The 26,344-nt window shown below is 47.3% G+C and overlaps 1 protein-coding gene across 10 annotated transcripts in view; it reads right to left on the bottom strand.

Annotated features, from left to right (window-relative positions):
* Positions 1 to 26,344, bottom strand: part of LOC140202766 (protein-methionine sulfoxide oxidase mical3a-like) — a 311,216-nt gene that overhangs the window by 115,925 nt on the left and 168,947 nt on the right. For 9 of the 10 annotated variants that reach the window (XM_072268078.1, XM_072268077.1, XM_072268082.1 and 6 more), the window contains 4 exons: positions 7,023 to 7,130; positions 4,616 to 4,805; positions 1,376 to 1,458; positions 734 to 818 (listed from right to left, as the gene is read on the bottom strand). In XM_072268078.1, the coding sequence (XP_072124179.1) occupies positions 734 to 818; positions 1,376 to 1,458; positions 4,616 to 4,805; positions 7,023 to 7,130 (466 nt within the window). The remainder of the gene's footprint in view (positions 1 to 733; positions 819 to 1,375; positions 1,459 to 4,615; positions 4,806 to 7,022; positions 7,131 to 26,344) is intronic. The other variant, XM_072268084.1, reaches the window with a different exon arrangement.

Here is a 26,344-nt window from a genome sequence, read left to right as displayed (position 1 = left end):
CATCACAGATCACTGGACTACCAGGTGTCATTGGGCCACTGGATACCTAGCTATCATTAGATCTCCAGCTGACCCAGGATCTCTGGCTGCTCGAAGATTCTCAGCTGTTCCCAGTCACTGGAATCCTAGTTGTCACCAGCTCCCCAGAAGTCACTGTGCCACCGGATCCCATACTGCAGTGTAAGCAATTGCTCATTTTTGCCCAATATAACTCTTTGCTATCACTTTAAACATACTAGCCAGACCCAAACCAATAGCAGGAGATTTATTAGAGTAGCAATTGTTGTAGTTTTGGAGTATCTGACCACCTCTAACCCATCAGCCGGGGTTCTAGGGTTCCATCTTCATGCTTGCACTTCCTGTAAGGCGGAATTTGGTTGGTCGTTTTCCATTAGGATGGGCTAAGACTGGGCTTACAGGGGGCAGTGGTGGAAGTGGGTTGGGGGCGTTAGGGAGCTGCAGAGATGGTTCGGGCTTTAGTGAGATAAGCAGGGGGTTCTTCAGGTGGTTTTGATACATGATCAATTAGCTCCTCTTGAGGTCAAGGTCCTTTCACTCTACACTGCTGGTCGGGGGGAGGGGTGGGGTTGGGGGTACTGAGACCATGCCCTCTGCTAGCCTTCCTCATCGTCGGAGTCATAAATCCATTCATTCATTCCGTCGCACAGGCGGCCGAGGTGCCCCCTCAGCGGGAAGGGCAGCCAGCCGTCCTCGAGCAGGGCGCAACATCTACCTGCGGCTCCCTCGGCGTGCGGCTCCTTAGGGCTGGGCTGTCCGTCGGGGTTGATGGTGGGCAGCGGGGGCGCAAACACCTTCTCCTGCAGTAGAGGAAACACAACAGGACAGGAGTGGGCCAGGTTTCAGGGAACATGCACTGGCATCACCTGTGACCACTGTGCACTTTCTGGATATCGGAGAGCTTGACAACTCTGACAGGCACCCCCCCCCCCCCCGACCCCCTTGCCTTACAATTACTCTGTAGGGCATGGGAGGCGACCCTTGCAAACCCAATGGTCCTGCACCAAGCGTGGCACTCAGCACCTACACATGCGCATGAATAATCTATCCAAGCTGAGGCAGGGCTGAATGCTGGCAACCACTGCAGCACCCCTGTATCAGCACTATCTCCAGATCTCCAGCACAAGTACACTCCCCAGCCCTGCAGGGAAGTACAGTCCCTGGTCCCATGTGCAAGTATGCTCCCACTGCAACACCCTCCCTCCCCGAATACAACACTAAGCCCACCTCTCTTATTCTGCGAGCAGCAGATACCAACTGCTTGAGAAGCAACCCTCCCCCCCACCCCTTCGGTACAGGAGAGGCAATGCCAACGGGCTCCCTACTCTGATCTGACAACCCCCGGTGTGGCTGGTACCTGGGCGGCTGCTGGGGGCGTTGCCGGTCTCTTCCTGGCCTCCCGTCCTGCCAGTCGGTAATGGGGCTTACAGTAGAATTTCCCTGTAACAGGATGGCATCCAGTTAAATAGTGTTACAGCCCTGGGCTCCTGTACACCACCCACACCCCTGGTATACACACGCCCCACTGCACGCCTGGGACACGTGCACACCGGACGCATATATTCCCCTGCATCTCCAGGCTACGAGTACCACTGCACACCAGAATGTACACGTTCTCACACAACCCCAGGACACAGGACACACGACACACGACACAGCGAGGAGCAACACAAGTGCACCATAGCTGAGCAGTTTTCCGCAGTAACCAGATTAAACAAATACAGTGGCATGCAAAAGTTTGGGCACCCTGGTCAAAATTTCTGTTACTGTGAATAGCTAAGCGAGTAAAAGATGAACTGATTTCCAAACGGCTTAAGTTAAAGATGACAATTTCTTTAATATTTTAAGCAAGAAAACTTTATTTCCATCTTTTACAGTTTCAAAATAACAAAAAAGGAAAAGGGCCCGAAGCAAAAGTTTGGGCACCCTGTATGGCAGTACTTCGTAACGCCCCCTTGGGCAAGTATCACAGCTTGTAAACGCTTTCTGTAGCCAGCTAAGAGTCCCTCAATTCTTGTTTGGGGGATTTTCACCCATTCTTCCTTGCAAAAGGCTTCTAGTTCTGTGAGATTCTTGGGCCGTCTTGCATGTACTGCTCTTTTGAGGTCTATCCACAGATTCTCGATGATGTTTAGGTCAGGGGACTGTGAGGGCCCATGGCAAAACCTTCAGCTTGCACCTCTTGAGGTAGTCCATTGTGGATTTTGAGGTGTGTTTAGGATTATTATCCTGTTGTAGAAGCCATCCTCTTTCCATCTTCAGCTTCTTTTTTTTTAAACAGACGGTGTGATGTTTGCTTCCAGAATTTGCTGGTATTTAATTGAATTCATTTTTCCCTCTACCAGTGAAATGTTCCCTGTGCCACTGGCTGCAACACAAGCCCAAAGGATGATCGACCCACCCCCGTGCTTAACAGTTGGAGAGGTGTTCTTTTCATGAAATTCTGCACCCTTTTTTCTCCAAACATACCTTTGCTCATTGCGGCCACAAAGTTCTATTCAAAAGGTTCAAAGGAACACCTAAACAAGCCTGATGCATTTTGGAAACAAGTCCTGTGGACTGATGAAGTCAAAATAGAACTTTTTGGCCACAATGCGCAAAGGTATGTTTGGAGAAAAAAGGGTGCAGAATTTCATGAAAAGAACACCTCTCCGACTGTTAAGCACGCGGGTGGATCGATCATTCTTTGGGTTTGTGTTGCAGCCAGTGGCACGGGGAACATTTACTGGTAGAGGGAAGAATGAATTCAATTAAATACCAGCAAATTCTGGAAGCAAACATCACACCGTCTGTAAAAAAGCCGAAGATGAAAAGAGGACAAGATAGTGATCCTAATAAGAGGTGCAAGCTGAAGGTTTTGTCACGGCCCTCACAGACCCCTGACCTAAACATCATTGTGAATCTGTGGATAGACCTCAAAAGAGCAGTGCATGCAAGATGGCCCAAGAATTTCACAGAACTAGAAGCCTTTTGCAAGGAAGAATGGGCGAAAATCCCCCAAACAAGAATTGAAAGACACTTAGCTGGCTACAAAAAGTGTTGACAAGCTGTGATACTTGCCAAAGGGGCGTTACGAAGTACTGCCATGCAGGGTGCCCAAACCTTTGCTTCGGGCCCTTTTCCGTTTTTGTTATTTTGAAACTGTAAAAGATGGAAATAAAGAAGTTTTCTTGTTTAAAATATATTTAAAAAGTGTTCATCTTTAACTTTATGCCTTTTGGAAATCAGTTCATCTTTTACTCACTTAGCTATTCACAGTAACAGAAATTTTGACCAGGGGTGCCCAAACTTTTGCATGCCACTGTACCAAGGGGAAGCACTGTGCACCTGGGGACCGGAGATCAGACCTTGATCAATGGGGAGCATAAGCAGGCAATAACATCACAGCACAGTAATCCCCACACAGCCTTAACCACCGGAGACAACCGCCAACCCCTCCTTTCTCCATCTGAGCCTCTCAGTAACTCAATAACTTTTATGTCTGTTCCCCAAGTCCAGCATCTTCAGTATTCTCCTAAAGTAACTCGGCAGAGTCAGGGTGCATTAACAGGACTGGGGTCGCTGAATAGAACCTAGTAGCTGCAGGCCAACAATAAACAACCACCTCTGCCTGAGTCGACCTTAAACTCAGTCCTCCAGTCCCTAATAAGGTAGTCATAGTTCCTCACCCTTTAACCTTCAATATCCCAGGAACACATCACTAGTTAGCGTAATCTCTTCCAGGAGTTGAGATGATGTGGTCACGACCTGGCTCTGATCACCAGCACGAGAATATGAAGGGCCCTCAGTGGCCGAAGAAAAAACATGGAATGGAATCATTCCAAGAATGAAGGATTCCGGCTCCAATGTCAGAGGGAGAGGGCAAGTCAGGAGCTGATTTGACAGATCACGATGGGTTGGGTGAACCAAATGACCGGAAGTCAATTACTACTAAACAGAGCCACTAAGCACCAGTCACCAGAACGTGACCAGGCCACAACAGGCAAAATGAGCTGCTTGTTCTCTTCAGCTGGTGTCCAGACAGGTTTTACTCCTGGAATAACAGCAACAGAACAACAGGCAAAGACCACCGGAGTCACTGGACTGTACGAACACTGGAGGGGAACCAGGCCACTTCAACGTGGTTTTAACCGGGGTCAATCATCATGGTGTACTGGTGAATGGCCACCACAGCGTGACAGGGGTCTCTGAATGGACATACTTAGATGGAATAGAGTGTGGGAGGTGGTGGAATGGAGAGAGAGATTTTTTTTTGCATGAGGGCTGGGAGTTGTGAGCTCAGGTCTGTAGCTCGGAGGGCTGATACAAAGTCTCAGCTGGTCCTTCACCCCAAACCCCTCCCTCCAGAGTGCTGGACCTATGTAGTGACATCAAACTGAGATTGTGCTCTCTCTCTCTCAGGCTGACCCAGTGGCACTGTTATTGGGATGTGGGTGCTCCCCTTAACCCGACCAGTTCCATAACGTCACTAAAACAAATGCACTGGTTACTCTTACTGTCCCGCAGCTGCCGCACAGACTGACTATCATCTCTGTCAGCTTCGAAAGCTGTGAGATGCCCCCCCCCCCAACCATTTCAGTAGTGGCTGCAATCTCACCGTTCTCCGGGTTGTAGGCATAGGTGGAGAGCCGCAGGGTTTCACCGCAGTAGTCACATTTGAAGCAGCCGCGGTGGAAGAACTTCCCTTCGGCGCTCAGTCGCTCCATCACATAGACTCGCTTCCCGCAGAAGTAGCAAACATCACTACCTCCGATCTCTGAGGGAAACTCCTTCCGTCTGATTGATTGCTGTGGGAAGACGGGACAGATTACTGCAGGAGGACTGGAAGGAGAACAGGGACCACCTGCCTCCCCCACCTCACCACCTTCACACAGGGAGCCTCATTCACTGGAGCACCAACCACACACACACACACACACACACACACACACACACCCAGCCAGACTTCCTCAAGCGGCACCTGGTCCCAGTTAGTACAACTCTTGCCTCTTTGAGTAAATTCAAGGACAGGCAGGACTCTGCCGTGTTGAGGTGACACAAACTGTCTCTCTCCCCCACTCCACCCCCGACCCCCGATTGTGAACCCTTAGTACTGTCTGGCATGGAGGGGCCACTGCCCAGGATTGAAAAAGGCTGCAGAGGGTTGTAAACACAGGCACTACCTTTCCACCATCGAGAACACCTTCAAAAGGCAATGCCTCAAAATGGCAGCATCCATTCTTATTGCCCTCGTCATGTTACCACCATCAAGTAGGAGGTACAGGAGCCAGAAGACACACAGTCAGTGTTTTAGGAACAGCTTCTTTCCCTTTGCCATCAGGGTCCATGAACGCCACCTCACTATTTTCCTCATTTTTTTCTGCGCTGGTTATTTATTTTATATATTTCTTATTGTAACTTCCAATAACTTTTTGCCTTGCACTGTACTGATGCCGCAAAACAACAGATTTCATGACATACAATATGTCAATGATAATAAACCAGATTCTGACTCGTTTGACTAAATAATGAATGGAGCCATACAGCCATCTGACGGGCCTGTCACGCTGGTTACCATTCAGCTCTGCTGCTGTGGAAGAGAAAGACTGCCTGATAGAGTCACAGATTTATGCAGCATAGGAAGCAGGCCCTTCAACCCGACTTGTCTATGCTGACCACAATGCCTAACTATGCTAGTCCTATTTCCCTGCACTTGGTCCATATGCCTCCAAGCTTTTCCTGTCCACCATGCTCCAGTGGACCTTGGACCATTTGTTATGCTCGAAATAAAAAAAACGTGCCTTGTTTTATGAAAAGGTGAAGCCCTGCTGCAGAGATAGAGCACAGAGATACAGACTGGCCCACAAGCATGTCCTGAGTGAGCCCAGCCCCATTTCTCGGGTGAAGGTCTCCCTACTTGCCTCTCCTCCCCATGACCCTTAAAGCACGTTGGCCAGTATTTAACCTGCAATCCTCATCACTAAAGTTCCCCATTCTTTGGACAGTAATCATCACCGTTTGCAATGGTGTCACTGCAGGTTGGCTGGAGTACTTCTCACAAAAGTGACTCAACCTTAAAAGTACTTCAATAGCTGGAGAACATTGACAGGCACTAGGTTTTGAAAGGTGAATAACCTAGCCTGCTTCAACTGATGGAAGCAACCTCTCGTATTCCATCAGGGAGCCTCCAACATAGAGCATGAAGCTTTAGTGGTCAGTGTGAGGAGATGTAGGCAGAGCAGACTTCACCAGGAGATGGTGTTGGATGGCTAGACATACAATCAGTCTAAGAACATATGAAACAGGAGCAGGAATAGGCCATCTGGCCAGTCGAGCCTGTTCCATCATTCAATAAGATCATGGCTGATCCGGCCATGGACTCATCTCCACCTACCTGCCTTTTCCCCATAACCCTTAATTCCCCTACTATGCAAGAATCTATCCAACCTTGTCTTAAATATTTTTACTGAAGTAGCCTCCATTGCTTCATTGGGCAGAGAATTCCACAGATTCACAACTCTCTGGGAAAAGCAGTTCCTCCTCATCTCCGTCCTAAGTCTACTCCCCCGAATCTTGAGGCTACCTCCCCTGGTTCTAGTCTCACCTACCAGTGGAAACAACTTTCCTGCCTCTATCTTATCTATAGTATTTATATAAGAGTTATTTGTACACTGTGTTTTATAGGATTACTTTTATATTTACTATGTATATCCCTCACCCCACCGATCACCACCTCCCAGCCCTGGGTCATTGAAAACCCAGCCTGGCACATACTCTACACTCTCAGTCACTACAAACCTGACCAAGAAAGCTCCCTGCACAGCACTCCCACCATCTGCATCCCCTCACCACCACTGGGCACTCTACCCACCCCCTATACCCTACCCACCCTCTCCCTACACCTGAGCCCACATGTCACGCCCCAGCCCACCCGACACTTTACACCCAGCAACCTGTCCCACAAGCTCGACCCTGCCCTGTTACCCACCCCACCAACGCTACAGCACTGGCAGGAGGAGGCTTACCAGTTCTCTCCTGTCTATACGGGGTTTGGGCTCAGTGTGTCTCTGCAGCTTGCTGGCTATCTGCTCGGCGAGCCCACTCACTCCCCCTGTGTACCTGCTGATGCACCTCTAGTACAGCATCGGGTGGTGTGCCAGGGCGAGGGAAGAGGGGGAGAAACATCAGGGGTAGGAGTGGGGGAGAAGGGGAGGGGAAGAGGGGCAGGGGATGGGATGGGAAGAGTAAAGGGGCAGAGAAGGAGGGAAGAGGAATGGAGGGTAAGGGGGCAAGAGAGAATGGAGGAGGAAGAGGAGGAGGGGAAGGGTGGGGGATGATGAGGAAAAGTTAAGAAGTCGGGTAAGGGGGTGGACAGGCAAGGAAGGGGAAGGGTGGGGGAAAAGAGGAAAGAGGAAGGGAGGGAAGGGAAAAAGAGGAAGGATCAGAGGAGTTAGGTATGAGGAGGAGGTGTGGGGGGCAGAAGGAGGAGGTGTGGAGGGTGGGAGGTTTACCAGGGTGTAGTGTTGGAAGAGGAGAATAAGATGGAAAATACAATAATTAGACTTCAGGAAAGTTTGTTAACATAATGCTGACAGAAATACAGCAAAGCTATCATTGTCCATCGGTGACGTCTCATTAAACCAACAGTCTCCTCTGGCTTCAGTTACAATTAGACAGCGAAATCAAACATGCAGAACAGTAGACTAGTAGTGGTATTAGTGAGTTACTGCACACACTACACACCCAGTGACAGAATGCACCATGGAGCTGCCTCCGTGTTCTTAGTCACGCGTGTATGATCCGTCCCGGATGAAGGACGGACCTGTAAGCCAATGCTGTAACCATGGGGGATCAGAAAGAGGCATGGAGAAGTCAGGAGAGAATTGGAAATCAAGTGGACTTCCATTGTGTCACAGGAGTAAATAACAAGACAATCCTAAGGTAAGGTCACACACAACGCAGAAGCAAGAGTAACTTAAGGCAGCACTCCAAGAGCCCTGGAGGCAGACAATGGAGAGCTCCACCCGGCTGACAGCCTAGCAATGTTCCAGTTGCATCTCTGCACCCTGGTATTCCTGGAGAAGGAACACGCAGTGTTCATGGGTACAGTCAAAGTGTTCCTGGACCACTGGAGGTGAACATCACCCCGGGTAGGGATAGGTATGTTTTAATTTAGTCTGTGTTGTTTATGGTCTCTTCCGTTTTTGTTCCAGCATTGTAGAATTACAAAGTTACAACAAGCTTATTTTGGTAATAATAAAACACAGATTTGGAGTGTGATAATTAACTCCCGTAACATGGAATCGGGGCCCGATGGAACAATGGCAGTTTTTAACTAGTTTTAGGATGTTGGTGGTGCCAACGAGGCCAGCATTTACTGAGTTCATTCAGGCAGTTGGTGCAACTGATAAGGGCAGCACTTACTGCCCATTGCTTATTGCCCTTGAAAAGGTCAAGGCCAGCCATCTCTTCAATCTGCTGCAGATCTCCTGGTGAAGGTATAAGTACGTTGTACCTGGGAGGTACCTACATGATTCAGGCCCAACGATGATGCCTTCCTGCATCCAGATAGTGGGAGATTGCTGGGTCCCTATGTACCTGCTCAACCATCACTCCCGAGCAGCCTGTGTCACTGTAAATTGAACTGTTTCAATGGCTACCCTTATCAAGGAATCTCCTTATCTGTCTAGTTTGAGCTAGATGACCACGACTTCCTGGTTCTTTGTCTGTTCAGGCCTGATGAAGGGTCTCGGCCCAAAATGTTGACTGTTTACCCCCCCTCATTAGATGCTGCCTGTATTGCTGAGTTCCTCCAGCATTCTGTCCATGATTATCACTGCCCAGGGTTGTGACTTCCCTCACTTGCACACTGTTGCTTACCGAGCCCTTGACCTGATACACTGAGCCATGGGGTTACAGGGGTCTACACAATGTCGTGCTGCCTCTGACCCCCCGCTGATCATTAAGGCAGATGGTGGAGCATCAGGTTCTCGCTCAACACAGTCCTGCAGCCCTTGACCAGCCTGATCTTACCACTGCGCTTGGCTGGGGACTCCCCATCATTGCTGGGTTTGATGTGACTGGCAAGGAATCCAGGGCTTGGGCAACAGTGTTGAGATGCAGCTTGACATGTCAATGCAAGCAGCAGATCCCCAAGGACCAGTGAGGAGGATTGGGTGAGACCATTTGCATTTGGTTTTGCTCGTGTCAGTGCCATACACAGTTTATACGTCAGGCATCAGGAGTCTGTCACAAACAAAGAGAAAATCTGCAGACGCTGGAAATCCAAGGAACACACACAAAATGCTGGAGGAACTCAGCAGGCCAGGCAGCATCTATGGAAAAAAGTACATTATTTCCAACTGTACTTTTTTTTTTCCTCCATAGATGCTGTCTGGCCTGCTGAGTTCCTCCAGCATTTTCCCTGTGTTATATCAGGAGTCTGTGACAGGATGGGTAAAGGTGTGGGTGAGAAACCAGGGGCAAATGAACACAGAATCGTGAGTGCAACTCGTAGAGTCCAGCAGATACCCCATGCATGGAGCTGAGTAACACAGGCAGCTCAGATTGGTGCACGGTGCCAGACGTACACAGCACATCACAAACACCAAGGAGAAAAATCAAAGCACAACGATCAGCAGTGACAAACGTGACAAACAACTAACATTCTGAAACACAGAGCAGTGTCACACGATCCAGCCTTGCTGAATCTTTCCAGCATCTACAGTATTTATGATTTTCACACAACCCTCGTAATGCAAAATAGTGACTGAGACTCATGCCTCCCTTCTGTAGAACAGTTTGGGAACATGACTCCTGTAATGTTACACCGAGTGTGTAACACGATGCCTGTAACAGAGAACAGCATGTGTAATATAAGGCGTGTATCATGGAGCAGTGTGTGTAACACATGACCCCTTTAATACAGAACAATGTAACACGTGACCCTGTAACACAAATTAGTGTGACACATGATGCCTGTTACATGTAACAGCACATGTAACACACAATGCCTGTAACACAAACAGCCAGTGTAACACCCGTGCTGGTCAGCTGGCTGGGGTGTTCACCAATATCTTTAACCTCTCACCTCAGCAAGTTGGGGTACTCACCTGCTTCAAGCAGGCTTCAATTCTACCGGTGCCTACGAAAACAATAACCTGCTTCAATGACTATTGTCCTGTAGCACTTACATCCACAGTGATGGAACATATCAACTCCTGCCTGAGAAGTGACTTGGATCCACTCCAATTTGTCTGCTGGAGTAACAGCTGCAAAACAGATGCCATTTCATTGGCTCTTCACTCAATCCTGGAACATATGGACAGCGAAGATGCATACATAATGATGCTCTTCACTGAATACAGCTTGGCATTCAATACTATTACCCCCTCAAAACTGATCAATAAGCTTCAAATGCTAAGTCTCAATACCTCCTTGTGCAATTGGATCCTCAATTTCCTCACTTGCAGACCCCACTCAGTTCCAATTGGCAACAACATCTCCTTCACAATCTCCCTCAGCGCAGGTGCACCACAAGGCTGAGCTTAGCCTCCTGCTCTGCTTGCTTTATAGTTATGACTGTCAGTCTAAGCACAGTTTTAACGCCATGTACAAGTTTGCTGACGGCACCGCTGTTGATAGCAGATTCAAGGGTGGTGACAATTCAGTGTTTAGCAGGAAGATTGTGAATCTGGCTGAGCAGTGTCACCACAACCTCTCACTCAATGTCAGCAAGACCAAGGAGCTGATTATTGACTTCAGGAGGAGGAAATGGGAGGTCCATGAGCCAGTCCTCACCAGGGGATCAGAGGTGGGGAGGGTCAGCAACTTTGAATTTCTTGGTGTTATCATTTCAGCGGATCTGTCCTGCATCCAGCATGCAAATGGTATTACAAAGAAAGCACTGAATCACCCCTACTTTCTCAAAAGATCGTGAAGATTATCAGGTCATCTAAAACTTTGGCAAACTTCTATAGATGTGTGGTGAAGGGAATATTGAATGGTTGCATCACAGCCTGATATGGAACTGTCAATGCCCTTGTATAGAAAAGCCTACAAAAGTAGTGGATGCAGCCCAGTCCATCACAGGTAAAGTCCTCACCACCATCGAGCACAGCTACACATAGTACTGCTCCAGGAAAGGAGCCATCCATCGAGGAACATACCATCCAGATCATGCTTTCTTCTCGCTGCTAGCATCAGAAAGATACAGGAGCCTGAAGGCCCACACAGAAACAGTTATTACTCCTCAACCATCAGGCTCTTGAATGAATATGAGAGAATGACTTCACTTGCCCATCACCGAACTGGACTCATTTTCAAAGCCTCTTCATCTCAACATACTCGATATTTATTGTTTATTTATAATTATTACCTTTTTTCCCCCCTTTTTGTATTTTCACATTGGTTGTCTGCCCTGTTTGTTGTGGTCTTTCATTGATTCTATTGCATTTCTTGTATTTACTACGGTTGCTCAGCAGCAAATGGATCTCAGGGTTTTATACGGTGACAGCTGTAGTTTGATAATAAAATTACTGAGCTTTGAACACAAGACTCCTGTAAATAAGACACCACTGCCTCTGTAACACAGAACCACATGTGTGATAGACCAACCCTGTAACGGAGAACAGTCAGTGTGACGATTGGGGTCAGAGCAACAGCTGAGTCACGACCACTGCCACATAGCCAGCGAGGGCACGGCACATACCTGTTTCACGGAAGAGCTTAAAAACCGATCTAGTGCGGCGAACATTCATTGCAACACACAAAGGTCAGTGTGATATCTAGCGTCTGTAACACACAACCGAGTGCGTGCATCACTGCGTGCATTTACTCACTCCATGCTGTTATGAGGTCGCAGTTGGAGGCGGCACTCAGTGACAAAGCCATCGAGCTATACTGAGCAGAGACATGCTGCCTGTACCTGCCGGAGATCATTGAGGGATTCTACAGGGAGGGCCACAGGGATCTGCCCGGCAACCTGCTGTGTGTCTGCTGCCTCACTCTCAACCTGAAGAACAGAGGAAGATGGTCAAATACTCATCACGGGGGGCAAAGCCGCAGGGACGGACAAAGCACGTGGAAGTGTGGCAAATAGTCTGAGCATCGAGCAAAGGAGAGAGAAGCTTGGACTCCACTGCCCACATGACTGGAGTTTCCAGCTGGGAAATATGACTGGACATTGCATCTGGTACAGACACTGCTTGTGCTGGGCTGTGCAGGAGAGGTCACTTCAGGTCAGTGAAATCCAAGGAACACACACAAAAAGCTGGAAAAACTCGGCAGGCCAGGCAGCATCTGTGGAAAAAAATGCAGTCAACGCTTCAGGCCAAGACCCTTCAGCAGGACTCAGCCAAAATGTTGACTGTACTTTTCTCAATAGATGCTGCCTGGCCTGCTGGTTTCCTCCAGCATTTTGTGTGTGTTATATCAGGGGTCTGTGACAGGATGGGCAAAGGTGTAAGTGAGAAACCAGAGGCAAATGAACATAGAATGATGAGCAACACACATCAAAGTTGCTGGTGAACGCAGCAGGCCAGGCAGCATCTCTAGGAAGAGGCACAGTCGACATTTCAGTTAGTCCTGACGAAGGGTCTCGGCCTGAAATGTTGACTGTACCTCTTCTAGAGATGCTGCCTGGCCTGCTGCGTTCACCAGCAACTTTGATGTGTGTTGCTTGAATTTCCAGCATCTGCAGAATTCCTGTTGTTTGTGTTTTTTAATAGAATGATGAGTGCAATCTGCAAAGTCCCATACACGGAGCTGAGTAACACAGGCAGCTCAGGCTGCTGGCAGTGCCAGAAGTACACAGCACAATGCCACAAACACCAAGGAGAAAAATTGAAGCACAACCATCAGCAGTGATAAACGTGATGAACAACTAACATTCTGAAACACAGAGCAGTGTCACACGATCTGGCCTTGCTGAGTCTTTCCAGCATCTACAATATTTATGATTTGCACACAACCCCCATCGTGTGAAATAGGGACTGACACTCATGCCTCCCTTCTGTAGTACAGTTTGGGAACACGACTCCTGTAACGTTACAGTGAGTGTGTAACACATGATGCCTATAACAAAGAACAGCATGTGTAATATAAGGCATGAATCATGAAGCAGTGTGTGTAACACATGACCCCTATAGGACAGAACAATGTAACACGTGACCCCTGTAATACAGAACAAGGTAGCACGTGACCCCTGTAACATAAATCAGTGTGACACATTATGCCTGTTACACAGAATAGTGTGCAACAAACAACCCCTGTAATTTGGAACACTCATGTGTAACACAGAAACAGTTAGCGTTACACCTGTGCTGATCAACTGGCTGCAGTGATCACCGATATCCTTCACCTCTCCCTTCAGCAGTAAAAGGTACTCACCTGCTTTAAGCAAACTTCAATTACACTGGTGCTAAAAACAATATGATAACTTGCCTCAACAACTATCGTCCAGTAGCACATACATCCACTCTGATGAAGTGCTTTGAGAGCTTGTTGATGGAACATATCAACTCCTGCTTCAGAAGAGACCTGGACCTACACCAATTTGCCTACTGTCACAGCAGGACAACAGCAGATGCCATTTCACTGGCTCTTCACCCAACCCTGGAACATCTGGACAGTGAAGATACATACATCAGGATGTTCTTTATCAATTACATCTCAGCATTCATTACTATCGTCCCCTCAAAACTAATCAATAAACTTCAAATTCTAGGCCTCAATACTTCCTTGTGCAACTGGATTCTCAGTTTTCTCACTTACAGACAACAGTCAGTCTGGATTTGCATCAACATCTCCTCCAAAATCCCCATCAGCACAGGTGCACCACAAGGCTGTGTGCTTGGCCCCCTGCTCTACTCACTTTATACTTCTGACTGTGAAGCTAAGTACAGCTCCAATGTCATATTTAAGTTTGTCGATAACACCACTGCCATTGGCCCAATCAAGGGTGTTGCTACAATAACTACCTCTTGTTAACGCCAGCAAGACCAAGGAAATGCTTATTGAATTCAGCAGGAGGAAACTGGAGGTCCATGAGCCAGTCCTCATTGGGCGATCAGAGTTGGAGAGGTCAGCAACTTTAAATTTCAGAGGATCCAGTATTCAAGTGCCATTACAAAGAAAACAAGGCAGAGCCTCTAGTTCTTTAGAAGTTCGCATGACACCTAAAACTTTGACCAACTTCTACAGATGTGTGGCGGAGAATACGTTGACTGATTGAATCATCATTTAGTATGAAAACACCAATGCCCTTGTATGGGAAAGCCTACAAAAAGTAGTGGATACAGTCCAGTCCGCCATGGGTAAAGCCCTTCCCACTACTGATCACATCTACACGCAATGTAGTTGCCTGGAAGCAGTGTCTATCATCAAGGACCGCCACTATCCAGGCCACGCTCTCTTCGCACTGTTGTCATCCAAAAGGAGGTACAGGAGCTTTGGGACCTGCACCACCAACTTCAGGAAGTTATTACCCCCCAAAAATAAGGCTCTTGAAACAGAGGGGATAACTTCCCTTAACTTCACTCACCCACCACTGAAATGTTCCCACTGAACTGACCTCACTTTCAAGGTCTTTTCATCTCATGTTCTCCATATTTATTACTATTTATAATAGTATTTATCATTTCTCTTTGTATTTGCACATTCTGTTGTTTTTTTGCATAGTGGTTGTTGTCATTCCTGTTAGATGAAAAACACGAAAATCTGCAGATGCTGGAAATTCAAGCAACACACACAAAATGCTGGGGGTCACCGGCATATTGTGCCTGCTGCTTTCATAAATTCTATTGTGTTTCTTGTATTTACTACAATTCCACAGCAGAAAATGGATCTCAGAATTGTAAATGGGGACACAGATGTACTTTGATAATAAACTTACTTCGAACTTTGGATACGAGACTCCCGTAACAGAAGCCACAATCTAGGTGACACAGAACCACGTGTGCTATACCACCTCTGAAGTGGAGAACAGTCGGTGTGACCATTGGGGTCAGAACAACAGCTGAGTCATGACCACTGCCACACAGCCAGTGAGTGCACAGCACATACCTGTTTTATGGAAGAGCTTTAAAGTGCGGCAAACATTCATTGCAACACACAAAGGTCTCTGCGATATTTAGCACCTGTAACACACAACCGAGTGCATGCATTTACTCACTCCATGCTATTATGAGGTCACAGTTGGTGACGGCACTCAGTGACAAAGCCATCGAGCTATACTGAGCAGAGACATGCTGCCTGTACCTGCCGGAGATCATTGAGGGATTCTACAGGGAGGGCCACAGGGATCTGCCCGGCAACCTGCTGTGGGTCTGCTGCGTCACCCTCAACCTGAAGAACAGAGGAAGATGGTCAAATACACATCATGGGGGGTAAAGCCACAGGGACAGGCAAAGCACGTGGAAGTGCGGCAAATGGTCTGAGCATCGAGCGAAGGAGTGAAAGGCTTGGACTCCACTGCCCAGAGGACTGGGGTTTCCAGCTGGGAAATATGACTGGACACTGCATTTGTGCAGACGCTGCTTGTGCTGGGTTGAGCAGGAGAGGTCACTTCAGGTCAGTGTGCGCTCTGCGGATGCTCCCTCTGCACTAACGCACATTCCCAGATGACGTGTGGCAGTGCTTGGCGAAGATCCTCCTAACCCACCACCTGATACATGTTAACTGTCAGTTAGAAACAAAGAGATCTCTCTGAATGGTGACCTACTTAACACTTCTAGGGAAGGGTTAGAAGCTTCTTGCAATCACTCTATGTTTGGTGTACATGTGATAAATTAACTTGAATTTTGAATCCGAAAAGCAAGGAAACCCATGGGAAGCACTGAGGAGGTGAATTGCGAGCAGGATCACAGGTCACTAGCGAAAGCCGGAAACAAGCAGGTGAACTGGTACGGCAATGTAGTGACATCACCTGTCTGCAACGCAGTGGACCCAGAACTGGCCAGGGAAGCATTACAATCTTCCTGGGATAAACTTGCAACTGCTGCATGTCTCTTCTCTTAGGTCAGAAAAATGAGGAGAGAAAACAGGCATTAGGCAACACACCAGATGACAATAATACTCAGTCTGCTGCCGATACAGAGTGGCAGCAAGTTAGACCAATTACTCCTCACCCTCTGTACTCCTGATGGTGCAGGTCGCAGGACTGTACAAGAATACCCAGTGCACATTTCCACTTTCACCTCTTCTCCCCACTCCCATCAGGCAGAAGATACAACCCTGAAAGCACATATCACCAGCCTAAAGGACAACTTCTATCCCATCGTAATCAGACTCTTGAATGGACCTCTTGTACAATAAGACAGACTTTTGGCCTCAGTATCTACAGCGGCACAGTAGCGTAGTGGTTAGCACAATGCTTTACAAAACCAACAACCCGGGTTCATTTCCTGCCACTGTCTGTAAGGAGTTTGTACGTCCTTCCTGTGACTGTGTGGGTTTCCTCTGGGTGCTCCACTTTCCTCCCACTGCTCGACAAGTCAATGCAAGCAGCAGATCCCCAGGAACCAGTGAGGAGGATTGGGCGAGGTCATTCGGGTTTGGTTTTACTCATGTCAATGCCATACATAATCTATATGTTCGGCATCAGGAGTCTGTCATAAAGAAAGGGAAAATCTGCTGATGCTCGAAATCAAAGGAACACACACAAAATGCTGGAGGAACTCAGCAGGCCAGGCAGCATCTGTGGAAAAAAGTGCAGTCGATGTTTCAGGCCAAGACCCTTCAGCAGGACTCAGCCAAATCGTTGAGTGTACTTTTTACCATAGACGCAGCCTGGCCTGCTGGGTTCCTCCAGCATTTTGTCTGTGTTGTATCAGGAGTCTGTGACAGGATGGGCAAAGGTGTAAGTGAGAAACCGGAGTCAAATGAACATAGACTGATGAGTGCAATCTGCAAAGTCCACCAGGACATCCCATACACGGAGCTGAGTAACACAGGCAGCTCAGGCTGCTGGCAGTGCCAGAAGTACACAGCACAACGCCACAAAAATCAAGGAGAAAAATCAAAGCACAACAATCAGCAATGATAAACGTGATGAACAACATTCAGAAATACAGAGCAGTGTCACACTATCCAGTCTTTCCAGTATTTCCTGTATTTAACATTTCCAGCATCTACAGTATTTATGATTTTCACACAACCCCCATCATGCAAAATAGGGACTGAGACACATGCCTCCCTTCTGAAGTACAGTTTGGGAACATGACTCTTGAAACTTTACAGTCAGTGTGTTACACATGATGCTTGTAACAGAGAACAGCGTGTGTAATGCAAGGCATGTATCAGGGAGCAGCGTGTGTAACACTTGACCCCTGTAGCACAGAGCAAGGTAACACGTGACCCCTGTAACATAAATCAGTGTGACACATTAAGCCTGTTACACAGAACAGTGTGCAACAAATAACCCCAGTAATTTGGAACAGTATGTGTAACACAGAAACAGTTAGCGTTACACCTGTGCTGATCAACTGGCTGCAGTGATCACCGATATCCTTCACCTCTTGCTTCAGCAGTAAAAGGTACTCACCTGCTTTAAGCAAGCTTCAATTACACTGGTGCTAAAAACAATGTGATAACTTGCCTCAACAACTATCGTCCAGTAGCACATACATCCACTCTGATGAAGTGTTTTGAGAGCTTGTTGATGGAACATATCAACTCCTGCCTCAGAAGAGACCTGGACCTACACCAATTTGCCTACTGTCACAGCAGGACAAAGCAGATGCCATTTCACTGGCTCTTCACCCAACCCTGGAACATCTGGACAGTGAAGATACATACATCAGGATGTTCTTTATCAATTACATCTCAGCATTCATTACTATCATCCCCTCAAAACTAATCAATAAACTTCAAATTCTAGGCCTCAATACTTCCTTGTGCAACTGGATTCTCAGTTTTCTCACTTACAGACAACAGTCAGTCTGGATTTGCATCAACATCTCCTCCAAAATCCCCATCAGCACAGGTGCACCACAAGGCCGTGTGCTTGGCCCCCTGCTCTACTCACTTTATACTTCTGACTGCGACGCTAGGTACAGCTCCAATGTCATATTTAAGTTTGTCGATAACACCACTGCCATTGGCCCAATCAAGGGTGTTGCTACAATAACTACCTCTTGTTAACGCCAGCAAGACCAAGGAAATGCTTATTGAATTCAGCAGGAGGAAACTGGAGGTCCATGAGCCAGTCCTCATTGGGCGATCAGAGTTGGAGAGGTCAGCAACTTTAAATTTCAGAGGATCCAGTATTCAAGTGCCATTACAAAGAAAACAAGGCAGAGCCTCTAGTTCTTTAGAAGTTCGCATGACACCTAAAACTTTGACCAACTTCTACAGATGTGTGGCGGAGAATACGTTGACTGATTGAATCATCATTTAGTATGAAAACACCAATGCCCTTGTATGGGAAAGCCTACAAAAAGTAGTGGATACAGTCCAATCCGCCATGGGTAAAGCCCTTCCCACTACTGATCACATCTACACGCAATGTAGTTGCCTGGAAGCAGTGTCTATCATCAAGGACCGCCACCATCCAGGCCATGCTCTCTTCGCACTGTTGTCATCCAAAAGGAGGTACAGGAGCTTTGGGACCTGCATCACCAACTTCAGGAAGTTATTACCCCCCAAAAATAAGGCTCTTGAAACAGAGGGGATAACTTCCCTTAACTTCACTCACCCACCACTGAAATGTTCCCACTGAACTGACCTCACTTTCAAGGACTTTTCATCTCATGTTCTCCACAATATTACTTTTTATAATAGTAATTATCATTTCTCTTTGTATTTGCACATTCTATTGTTTGTTTGGACATTGGTTGTTGTCATTCCTGTTAGATGCGGACTTTCATTGATTCTATTGTGTATCTTGTATTTACTACAATTGCACAGCAGAAAATGGATCTCAGGATTGTATATGGTGACATAGATGCAGTTTGATAATAAATTTACTTCGAACTTTGGACACAAGACTCCCGTAAAGGAAGCCACAACCTATGTGACACATAACCACGTGTGTGATAGACCACCCCTGTAGTGCAGAACAGTCAGTGGGGTCAGAACAACAGCTGAGTCACGACCACTGCCACACAGCCAGTGAGAGCACGGCACATACCTGTTTCACAGAAGAGCTTTAAAACCGATCAAGTGCAGCAAACATTCATTGCAACACACGAAGGTCAGTGTGATATCTAGCACCTGTAACACACAACCGAGTGCGTGCATCACTGCGTGCATTTACTCACTCCATGCTGTTATGAGGTCGCAGTTGGTGGCGGCACTCAGTGACAAAGCCATCGAGCTATACTGCGCAGAGACATGCTGCCTGTACCTGCCGGAGATCATTGAGGGATTCTGCAGGGAGGGCCACAGGGATCTGCCCGGCAACCTGCTGTGGGTCTGCTGCCTCACCCTCAACCTGAAGAACAGAGGAAGATGGTCAAATACTCATCATGGGGGGTAAAGCCACGGGGACAGGCAAAGCATGTGGAAGTGCGGCAAATGGTCTGAGCATCGAGCGAAGGAGTGAGAGGCTTGGACTCCACTGCCCAGAGGACTGGGGTTTCCAGCTGGGAAATATGACTGGACATTGCATTTGTGCAGACGCTGCTTGTGCTGTGTTGTGCAGGAGAGGTCACTTCAGGTCAGTGTGTGCTCTGCGGATGCTCCCTCTGCACTAACGCACATTCCCAGATGACGTGCGGCAGTGCTTGGCGAAGATCCTCCTAACCCACCTCCTGATACATGTTAACTGTCAGTTAGAAACAAAGAGATCTCTCTGTACGGTGACCTACTTAACACTTCTAGGGAAGGGTTAGAAGCTTCTTGCAATCACTCTATGTTTGATGTACATGTGATAAATTAACTTGAATTTTGAATCCGAAAAGCAAGGAAACCCATGGGAAGCACTGAGGAGGTGAATTGCGAGCAGGATCACAGATCACTAGCGAAAGCTGGAAACAAGCAGGTGAACTGGTACGGCAATGTAGTGACATCACCTGTCTGCAACGCAGTGGACCCAGAACTGGCCAGGGAAGCATTACAATCTTCCTGGGATAAACTTGCAACTGCTGCATGTCTCTTCTCTTAGGTCAGAAAAATGAGGAGAGAAAACAGGCATTAGGCAACACACCAGATGACAATAATACTCAGTCTGCTGCCGATACAGAGTGGCAGCAAGTTAGACCAATTACTCCTCACCCTCTGTACTCCTGATGGTGCAGGTTGCAAGAATGTACAAGAATACCCAGTGCACGTTTCCACTTTCACCTCTTCTCCCCACTCCCATCAGGCAGAAGATACAACCCTGAAAGCACATATCACCAGCCTAAAGGACAACTTCTATCCCATCGTAATCAGACTCTTGAATGGACCTCTTGTACAATAAGACAGACTTTTGGCCTCAGTATCTACAGCGGCACAGTAGCGTAGTGGTTAGCACAATGCTTTACAAAACCAACAACCCGGGTTCATTTCCTGCCACTGTCTGTAAGGAGTTTGTACGTCCTTCCTGTGACTGTGTGGGTTTCCTCTGGGTGCTCCACTTTCCTCCTACTGCTCGACAAGTCAATGCAAGCAGCAGATCCCCAGGAACCAGTGAGGAGGATTGGGCGAGGTCATTCGGGTTTGGTTTTACTCATGTCAATGCCATACATAATCTATATGTTCGGCATCAGGAGTCTGTCACAAAGAAAGGGAAAATCTGCTGATGCTCGAAATCAAAGGAACACACACAAAATGCTGGAGAAACTCAGCAGGCCAGGCAGCATCTGTGGAAAAAAGTGCAGTCGATGTTTCAGGCCGAGTCCCTTCAGCAGGACTCAGCCAAAGCGTTGAGTGTACTTTTTACCATAGACGCAGCCTGGCCTGCTGGGTTCCTCCAGCATTTTGTCTGTGTTGTATCAGGAGTCTGTGACAGGATGGGCAAAGGTGTAAGTGAGAAACCGGAGTCAAATGAACATAGACTGATGAGTGCAATCTGCAAAGTCCACCAGGACATCCCATACACGGAGCTGAGTAACACAGGCAGCTCAGGCTGCTGGCAGTGCCAGAAGTACACAGCACAACGCCACAAGCATCAAGGAGAAAAATCAAAGCACAACAATCAGCAATGATAAACATGATGAACAACATGCAGAAATACAGAGCAGTGTCACACTATCCGGTCTTTCCAGTATTTCCTGTATTTAACATTTCCAGCATCTACAGTATTTATGATTTTCACACAACCCCCATCATGCGAAATAGGGACTGAGACACATGCCTTCCTTCTGAAGTACAGTTTGGGAACACGACTCCTGTAACGTTACAGTGAGTGTGTAACACATGATGCTTGTAATAGAGAACAGTGTTTGTAATGCAAGGCATGTATCAGGGAGCAGCGTGTGTAACACTTGACCCCTGTACCACAGAGTGAAGTAACATGTGACCCCTGTAACACAGAGCAAGGTAACACGTGACCCTTTCACATAAATCAGTGTGACACATTAAGCCTGTTACACAGAACAGTGTGCAACAAATAACCCCAGTAATTTGGAACAGCATGTGTAACACAGAAACAGTTAGCATTACACCTGTGCTGATCAACTGGCTGCAGTGATCACCGATATCCTTCACCTCTCCCTTCAGCAGTAAAAGGTACTCACCTGCTTTAAGCAAGCTTCAATTACACTGGTGCTAAAAAACAACTTGCCTCAATAACTATCAACCAGTAGCACATACATCCACTCTGATGAAGTGCTTTGAGAGCTTATTGATGGAACATATCAACTCCTGCCTCAGAAGAGACCTGGACCTACACCAATTCGCCTACTGTCACAGCAGGACAACAGCAGATGCCATTTCACTGGCTCTTCACCCAACCCTGGAACATCTGGACAGTGAAGATACATACATCAGGATGCTCCTTATCAATTACATCTCAGCATTCATTACTATCATCCCCTCAAAACTAATCAATAAGCTTCAAATTCTAGGCCTCAATACTTCCTTCTGCAACTGGATTCTCAATTTTCTCACTTGCAGACAACAGTCAGTCTGGATTGGCATCAACATCTCCTCCACATCCCCCATCAGCACAGGTCCACCACAAGGCTGTGTGCTTGGCCCCCTGCTCTACTCACTTTATACTTCTGACTGTGAAGCTAAGTACAGCTCCAATGTCATATTTACGTTTGTCAATGACACCACTGCCATTGGCCCAATCAAGGGTGTTGCTACAATAACCACCTCTTGTTAACGCCAGCAAGACCAAGGAAATGCTTATTGAATTCAGCAGGAGGAAACTGGAGGTCCATGAGCCAGTCCTCATTGGGCGATCAGAGTTGGAGAGGTCGGCAACTTTAAATTTCAGAGGATCCAGTATTCAAGTGCCGTTACAAAGAAAACAAGGCAGAGCCTCTAGTTCTTTAGAAGTTCACATGACACCTAAAACTTTGACCAACTTCTACAGATGTGTGGCGGGGAAAATGTTGACTGATTGAATCATCATTTAGTATGAAAACACCAATGCCCTTGTATGGGAAAGCCTACAAAAAGTAGTGGATACAGTCCAGTCCAGCATGGGTAAAGCCCTTCCCACTACTGATCACATCTACACGCAATGTAGTTGCCTGGAAGCAGTGTCTATCATCAAGGACCGCCACTATCCAGGCCACGCTCTCTTCGCACTGTTGTCATCCAAAAGGAGGTACAGGAGCTTTGGGACCTGCACCACCTGTTTCAGGAAGTTATTACCCCCCAAAAATAAGGCTCTTGAAACAGAGGGGATAACTTCCCTTAACTTCACTCACCCACCACTGAAATGTTCCCACTGAACTGACCTCACTTTCAAGGACTTTTCATCTCATGTTCTCCACAATATTACTTTTTATAATAGTAATTATCATTTCTCTTTGTATTTGCACATTCTATTGTTTGTTTGGACATTGGTTGTTGTCATTCCTGTTAGATGTGGACTTTCATTGATTCTATTGTGTATCTTGTATTTACTACAATTGCACAGCAGAAAATGGATCTCAGGATTGTATATGGTGACATAGATGTAGTTTGATAATAAATTTACTTCGAACTTTGGACACAAGACTCCGTAAAGGAAGCCACAACCTAAGTGACACATAACCACCTGTGGGATATACTACCCCCGCAGTGCAGAACAGTCAGTGTGACGATTGGGGTCAGAACAACAGCTGAGTCACGACCACTGCCACACAGCCAGTGACAGCACGGCACATACCTGTTTCACGGAAGAAGTTTTAAAAACTGATCAAGTGCAGCAAACATTCATTGCAACACACAAAGGTCTGTGTGATATCTAGCACCTGTTAACACACAACTGACTGCGTGCATTTACTCACTCCATGCTGTTATGAGGTCACAGTTGGTGGCGGCACTAAGTGACAAAGCCATCGAGCTATACTGCGCAGAGACATGCTGCCTGTACCTGCCGGAGATCATTGAGAGATTCTACAGGGAGGGCCACAGGGATCTGCCCGGCAACCTGCTGTGGGTCTGCTGCCTCACCCTCAACCTGAAGAACAGAGGAAGATGGTCAAATACTCATCACGGGGGGTAAAGCCGAAGGGACAGGCAAAGCACGTGGAAGTGCGGCAAATGGTCTGAGCATCGAGCGAAGGAGTGAGAGGCTTGGACTCCACTGCCCACATGACTGGGGTCTCCAGCTGGGAAATATGCATCCGGTGCAGACACTGCTTGTACTGGGCTGTGCAGGAGAGGTCACTTCAGGTCAGTGTGTGCTCTACGGATGCTCCCTCTGCACTAACGCACATTCCCAGATGAAGTGCAGCAGTGCTTGGCGAAGATCCTCCTAACCCACCACCTGATACAGACCGCGGCGGGTTAACAGTCAGTTAGAAATGAAGAGAATTCTCTCTACAGTGACCCGTTTAAAACTTCTAGGCAAGGGTTAGAAGCTTCTTGCATGCTGCCCATCTGACACTTCCAGGGCAAACTGTGCATGAGCCACACCTCTGGCAGCAGGAGTGGGGCTGTGCAACAGTGTCTGATGCACCGTGCACCGTGGGATCAACAAGGTAAAAGCCATTCTACTGACACGCAGATCGATGTGAAGGTTAGAGTGGAGTTCTCCAGAGGTGGTAAGGGCTGAAGAATTCCCTAGAGTTGACAATAAAACAAATTTCTGCGAGTCCACTGGGAAAAATCAAAGCCTGTTGTCTGCAAACCTGAGTCGATGGAGCCCTGTCCTGGGGTTTGAGACTTGTGTATGTGCATAGGTGGGAGGGAGGAACGGGGCTTGATTTGCTGTTGTGTTCGATGTTGTTCTGCTAGGCATTGTGAGCATGCTACATTTGTGCCGGAGTGTGTGGTGTACCCAGCACGCCCACAGGTGTTTTGGTTGTAAATGCGAATGACTCAATCACTATATGCTTGATGTAGACGTGATAAATTAGCTTGAATTTTGAATCCGAAAAGCAAGGAGACCCACGGGAAGTAGTGAGGAGGAGAATTGCGAGCAGGATCACAGGTCACTAGCGAAAGCCGGAAACAAGCAGGTGAACTAGTAAGGCAATGTAGTGACATCACCTGTCTGCAACGCAGTGGACCCAGAACTGGCCAGGGAAGCATTACAATCTTCCTGGGATAAACTTGCAACTGCTGCATGTCTCTTCTCTTAGGTCAGAAAAATGAGGAGAGAAAACAGGCATTAGGTAACACGCCGGATGACAATAATACTCAGTCTGCTGCCGATACAAAGTGGCAGCAAGTTAGACCAATTACTCCTCACCCTCTGTACTCCTGATGGTGCAGGACGCAGGAATGTACAAGAACACCCAGTGCACGTTTCCACTTTCACCTCTTCTCCCCACTCCCATCAGGCAGAAGATACAAAACTCTGAAAGCACATATCACCAGCCTAAAGGACAACTTCTATCCCATCGTAATCAGACTCTTGAATGGACCTCTTGTACAATAAGACGGACTTTTGGCCTCAGTATCTGGAGCAGCACGGTAGCGTAGTGCTTTACAAAACCAGCAACCCGGGTTCATTTCTTGCCACTGTCTGTAAGGAGTTTGCACATTCTTCCTGTGACTGTGTGGGTTTCCTTTGCGTACTCCAGTTTCCTCCCACAGTCCAAAGGCATCCCAGTTGTTGGGTTAAATGGTTATTATAAATTATCTTGCGATCAGGTTCAAATTGGGAGTTGCTGGGTGGTGCAGCTCAAAGGGCAGGAATGGGATGGATAGATTGATAAGTAAACAGCAAATACGTAAACAGGAAAAAATATTGTTCTTTGTTTGATCTTGCACCTTATTGTCCACCTGCACTGTCCCTGCAGCTGTTACACTTAATTCTGCATTGTTGTTTTACCTTATTCTAGCTCAATGCATTGTGTATTGATTTGAACTGTATGAACAAGCTTTTGAAGACAATAGTAAAACAATCAATACTACAGAGTATGTAAAGTCAAAAAGGTTGATACTAGTGTTTCAGGCTAACTGCCTCTAGTTCACAGCATCGTGGCAGCCTAAGCTTATCACTTTCTTCCGGCATTGCCAGAGTACAGTACGGCAACCCTCCCCATGCCTGTACAATTGAATCATTAACGCTACACACATTGCAGCTGCTACTGAGCTCCTGAAACTGAGGCAGGGAATGATTTACTGGATGCTGTTCAGTGAAGAGCTGCGGGTAGTGTTCAACCTCATTCAGATGACATTCTGTTCGCTTAGGTTTGCACGCTGAAGGATCTCACTGAGTGCATCTCCAGTGCTGATACGTTCACGCTCCCGGGCAGGGTCCTGTGGTCTGAGGGCAGGTGAATGCGCCATTGAACAGGTTGGTACAATGGGTTTAAGAGTAGAGGTGCGCCTTTACCTGCTTCCAGTGAGGTGTTTGTGTTTCGTCCCTCTGCCCGAGGTAGGGATGCTCTTGTGATGAAAGGTTTGACTGGGAGTATGCATTGGCAAACATCCAGTCAGGGACGGCAGGGAGCAAGACAGCGGCACAGTAGTCAAGCAATGCGGGCCGAGGGGACACAGAACAAGGCAAAACAAACGCAAGAAAACAAAACAGGAGATAGTTAAGGCTTGTTTAAAAATGTGATGCTTTTGTTTGAAAATAGGATGATTTGGGATTTAGAAGGTGCTTTAACACCCAGTTGACAGGAGTAATTCACATTGAGAGGTACTTCAGGAAATGGTTCACAGTCAGCAGATCTCTCATCCTTATCAATCTTCCTGGAGCAGAATGAACATGCAAAGTTCGGATAAGTTCCAAAGGGTCGCCTTACATTACCCAGGGTCTCCAGACTCTGATATTATGTTTTGGCCTCAAACCCAAGTTTCAGCTGCC

Source organism: Mobula birostris, chromosome 9, assembly GCF_030028105.1.
Source record: "Mobula birostris isolate sMobBir1 chromosome 9, sMobBir1.hap1, whole genome shotgun sequence".
Lineage (NCBI taxonomy): Eukaryota > Metazoa > Chordata > Chondrichthyes > Myliobatiformes > Myliobatidae > Mobula > Mobula birostris.
The sequence above is the reverse complement of the archived record's forward strand: the minus strand, read 5'-3'. Positions and strand labels throughout refer to the sequence as shown.